Genomic DNA, 5645 nt, shown 5'->3' with positions numbered 1-5645 from the left:
TTTTCTGTATAAATAAAGTAGCTACGGAATTCTAAGAATATTTATAGTACAGAGAAAATAAATAATTGCCCATTTAAATTGAACTTAAATAAAAATTTGAGTAGTTATGTATCGGTACGTAATAATCTTGCCTGTCCAATAACTAACCGATCGTCCAGTTATCAGGCAAGTCGTCATCTAATGTGCTTATTCGTATGTCCGAGTGTCATAGCCACAATACGTGCTCGAGTTTTTGTGCTTGTTTTCTGTATGAAATTCGTAAGTAAGTATATTAAGCATATATATTACTTGCAGCGATTGTAGATAACATATTTTTTCAAGTTTTATGCATTTTTTTTATTTGCTTTTATTGACATATAGTATGCATAACCTCAAATTTTTAATTATATTTGAAATGATTTTTTTACATTACATTTTGGAATTTTATGCATTTTTTTTGTTTATTTTTATTGATACACAGTATATATAATCTTTTTTACGTTATTTGTTAATTTATTATTTGCATTCTTTATTGATAGAAAACTCAAAATGGGCAAGGATACAAAGAGAAAGAATAAAGCAAAAGCAATATATAAAAAGATATATAGTCAAAAAAATGTAAATGATGCATTAAAAGAAATAGAAAAGGGGATGTCTACACGAAAAGCTGCTGATGCATTTCAAGTGCCAAGAAGTACTTTGTACGCAAAGCAAAAAAGGATAATTCCAGTTGAAGGTGTTAGAGGACCTAATACTTATTTAACAGCTGAAGAAGAAAAATTACTTGTTGATTGGATTTTCTATTGTAGCGAAAGAGGTTTCCCTGTTTCAAAATCTCAACTTCTTCAATGCGTACAGAAACTTATCACTGAGCTAGAAAGAAAAATTCCGTTCAAGGATAATAAGTCAGGCAGACACTGGTGGGAAAGTTTTTGTCATAGACATCCAGATGTGACTCCAAGAATTGCTCAAAATTTAACAATGAATCGAGCATCAACAACAGAAGATGTTTTAAAAAACTGGTTTAATGAAGTAAAAAAACATTTAGAAAAGTTAAATCTGCTGTATATCCATCCATCAAGAGTGTTTAACTTAGATGAAAGTGCATTTTTTTTAATTCCAAAGGCAGATAGTGTATTGGCTCGTAAAGGATCGCTGTTTATAAAGTTGTACATGGTGATAAGAAAGAAAGTATAACTGTTTTGTTTACAGTAAATGCTAAAGGCACTATGTTACCACCCATGATCCTTTTTTGGAATGAAAGGACACCAGCGATTGTTACAAACAGTCTACCTCCAGGATGGATCACTGAAAATACTGAAAAAGGATGGATGACAGCAGATAGTTTTTACAATTATATAACTACAAAATTCTATTCATGGCTCGTAAAGAACAACATTCAATTTCCAGTAGTTTTATATGTAGATGTTCATGCATCGCATTTGACCTTGGCTTTGTCACAATTTTGTAAAGCAAACTAGATAGAGCTTATCGCTTTATATCCCAACGCAACACACATACTGCAACCACTTGATGTGGCAGTGTTTCATCCATTGAAATCAAAGTGGAAGAAAACTGTTGATGAATGGAGAATTGACCATGGAGCTGAAAAGTTAAAAAAAGAAAAATTTGCTCCACTTTTAAAACAAGCTTTGGATTCAATGCCTAATTTAACAAATATTATTAAACATGGTGTCGCGTCCGATGCGTATGCATAAGCTCAAAACCTTATATTTCTTTTTTCTCTTTCCTTTCGAATACGTTTCGGTTTCTCTTTCTTTTCCCCTTTTTACAATCCGCTCAAACACGGGTATTGTGCTATACATTTAATATTATATAAAGTAATAGGTTAATATTATAATACCAGTTTGATATTATGTTGTACATTCAATGTTATATAAAGTAATGATTTAACGTTATAATATTCGTTGATTCAATATTATAATAGTTTAGCGTTGTAGTATTCATTGATATTGTGTTATACATTCAATATTATATAAAATAATGGTTTAACGTTATAGTATTCTTTGATATTATACATTTAATATTACATAAAGTAATAGTTTAATATTATAATATCAGTTCGACATTATGTTATACACTCAATATTATATAAAATAATAGTTTAGCGTTGTAGTATTCATTGATATTGAGTTATACATCCAATATTATATAAGGTAATGATTTAATATTATAATATCAGATTGATATTATGTTATACACTTAACGTTATATAAAATAATAGTTTAATTTTATAATATTGGTTTGATATTACGTTACATATTTGATATTATATAAAATAACAGTTTAATATTATAATAATAATTTGATATTATAATCTTCATTTAAACTCCATGATTGCGAAAGGCGAGACAAGCGAGCGTAATTCACGTGCTCCGCGCGCGCTCACGTTCGGCGCGCGTGAACGGATAATGGGACTTCTCGGAAAACGCGAATTCGGGAATCGAACTATGGATCAAAGGGCAATCCACCACTTTCTAATTTTTCCGAGAATTTTCATTTCCCCTCGCCCCTTTTGCCACCAACCTACTAGTATATAAGAGCGCCGATTTCGATGAGACTTCGCTCATTTTCGTATCGCGCTGCCCTCGGCGACGATACACCAGGGACAAGAGCATCGCTATAAGCGCAACTCTCCATTAAAGGTTTATTATTAGAATCTTCTTTTTCTCTGCCATAGTAGCACTCTTATTTCCCTTTTCGGTCAGTTACTATCCACACTTCCTAAATCGCGCTGACAAAGGCGTATGTCCTCCTTCACCCTTGTTACATTATCGTCTTGGACAGGTATACTCCCACCTTCCACATTCCTTAAGTCGCGCTTGCCAAAGGCGTACGTTCCTTCTTATTCTTTGTTACATGGTCTTTTCAGCCAGGCGTACTCCCACCTTCCACACTCCTTAAATCGCGCCTACCCAAGGCGTATGCCCTTTCTCACCTTTATCGTATTACCTCTCCTATCGCATGTATATATATCTCGCTCTTATTACGCTATCCTTTCGGTCACGCACATATATATATATATATATATATATATAACGTACGATCTTTCGCATGACTACCAATCAACAAAAAGGGGGGCATCAAATTAATCAACCACTATCGCGCACGCGTACAATCAGGCCGCGATGGAGCAACCCAAGCGCAGGTAGGCTCTAAAGGACTTTAGTATACAAGTACATAATCCGCCACCCGCACAAAAATTAATTAATTATTGAAGGGCACGACGATCCAGGGCTGGGGGCCGGAAACGGGCTCTGAGGCGACTACGGAAGGAGCTATTCCAACCGGGGAACTTCGACTTCCTGCCTCGACGGGCATCCGGGGTATTTCACGTACTCCCCCGAAAACCCTCCTTCTCCAGGGCCCTTTGCGCCCTCGGAAAAGACACGCAAGGCCCCTCCTCCACGAGTCCCGTCACCCCCTCGTAGGCCCCCTTCTCCTCCGCGGGCTGATGCGTACGCCCCTGTTCGGGTATCGACCCGCCCCTTAAGGGTAGGTCGGCAGGCTCCTCCGCGCGCCAGCAACCCAGCACCAAAGGCACAGCCCCGTATACGGGAAATACAAGTGGTTAACTACATAATAAAGAAGTTATAACAAATTACGTTCTGCTGTCTCTCTCTCTTTTCCCATCATTTCCCTATCATTAAGACACAAAATGATGATATTCACGGCCAGTGTAAGGGTTCCGCTCGGCCCACTTTAAACTAGCCATCTCTCTGATTGTGTCTCCTATTTCTCTTATTATCCTAGACCAATCCTAACAAATCCCCACCCCTGCGTCCTTCTATTTTCCCAAATCCAGGACGCAACAATGGATTTCAAACTTGTGGTCTTTCACCATTTTCTTCAGACGCTGTTGACTTCAATGTTTTTAATAAAAAGAAGAAAAAAATTGCAGAGTCTACTGAGTGTGTGGATCAAGATTTAACAGATAGCAATGAACAAGAGGAAGCTACGAAACATCTTAAATATTTCGAACATCGATTGAGTTCTGATGATCTTCAAGATTTTAAAAATGCTTTATCAAGTGGAAGCTTAAAAATTTTTAACAGTGCCAATGAGGGACTTTTTAAGTACTGGCTAGACATGAAGCGTCTATCTGGTGAATCTCTAAAACTCTAAATAATTAGAGTTAATATTTTTGATATTTAACATTAATTATACAAATTTGTTTACTATTCAATATAAAAATTTTATAATAAATTTTATAATTTATATTTTATTGGATATTTTGTCACTTATTGACATATTGTAATTACATAGTTATCCGTGTTAATTTAGGAGAGAATGTTAGTAATAATGTGAGTACAAATGAAAAGGACTCCAGAGTGGACAAAAGTGAAATGTCGATTGAAGTTGTAAACTCAGCGTCTTGTCCTGTAGTATCAGACATGAATGTAGATATTAGCCAGTTAGAAATAGTTTTCTTATCAGAAGAAAATGAAAACATTTTAATCCCGGAGACAGAAACTTTGAGTACAGCACGGGGTGACGTAAATACTTCAAAAATTTGTGATCCAACATGTAGAGCTGATATAGAGCCTTTTGAAGATCTTGGTCAACATGACTTCTCTGAAGGTTTGTAAACTATTATTACGTAAAATGTTTTATGTAAATATGTTAACAAAGTAAATTTTATTATACTTTATTATGTTTTTACAGTTGATAAAAATGTTGAAAATAAAATGAAATGTGATACAAAAAAACTCGAGGACTCAAATTTCAATGAACAAATTTTGAATGTCACTGCAATTGAAAGTAATGTGACAGTTCATGAAAAAATCATAAATGAAGTAGAAAGCAATGAAAAAGTGTTAGAAGAACTCAAAGAGAATTTAAATTATAATAAACCAGTTTTCAATATCAGTGCAATTGAAGGTAATGTAAACTACTTGCAAAAAATGATGTAAAATAAATTAAATTTTTAAAAAGTATCATTTATATTACAGAATTAAAAAATAATAATGATCAAGCAAACGATAAAACTCATCAAGGCATGTATAAAAGACTAACTTCCCAATATTTTTAAATAAATAATATGATTTTTAATAACAATACACTTTTTGCAAATCTTGATATTGAATGCAATAAAAAGATCCCCGCGCCTTTCAAAAAAGCTCTGATTTGGCCTGAAAAGATAAAAAAAAAAGAAAACAGGGTTGTCTAAAAAGGTCTCCACTGTGTTGACGTCAGACGAGTGGCAACAACATCATTTAAAAATACAAGAAGAAAAATTAAGAAAGCAAAAAGAAGTAGAAAATAGAAAAAAGCGTAGAGAAGAAGCAAAGAAAAGAAAAGTTGAAGAAATGGAAGCTAAAAGGGCTGCAGCCGAAGAAAAGAAAAAGCTGGATGAAGAAATAAAAAAATTGTTGGCAAAGAAGAAATTATTAAACATAAAAAAAGAAAGTTCATAATTAAATATTAGTTTGTCTGCAAAATTTAGTTTGTAACAAATACCTTAATTTAAAAAAAATTAATAATAAAGTAATTTTTCAGATTGTAAAACCCGAAAATTGATTTTTTAATATAAAATTTTCAATTTATAATAAAGTATTTAGTAGCTATTATAGGCCGGTTCTGCCCCGGGAGCTCCGAGGGGGGGTGAGGGGCAAGGGGATCCGCGGGTGGTCCGCGGGGGGTCC

At 34.2% G+C, this 5645-nt stretch overlaps 1 protein-coding gene across 1 annotated transcript; it reads left to right on the top strand.

Moving 5' to 3' along the window:
* Positions 1-184: 184 nt before the first annotated feature.
* LOC105456698 lies at positions 185-5041 on the top strand. The gene is made up of 6 exons (XM_011700928.1): positions 185-258; positions 519-1170; positions 3754-4105; positions 4285-4581; positions 4666-4881; positions 4953-5041. Exons 2-6 carry the CDS (start codon positions 529-531, stop codon positions 5030-5032), a joined length of 1587 nt encoding a protein of 528 aa, XP_011699230.1. The 5' UTR covers positions 185-258; positions 519-528; the 3' UTR covers positions 5033-5041.
* Positions 5042-5645: the final 604 nt, after the last annotated feature.

Source organism: Wasmannia auropunctata, unplaced genomic scaffold (genome assembly GCF_000956235.1).
Source record: "Wasmannia auropunctata unplaced genomic scaffold, wasmannia.A_1.0 LD335574.1, whole genome shotgun sequence".
NCBI lineage: Eukaryota > Metazoa > Arthropoda > Insecta > Hymenoptera > Formicidae > Wasmannia > Wasmannia auropunctata.
Note: the sequence above shows the minus strand (reverse complement) of the source record. Positions and strands in the feature narration are given on the sequence as shown.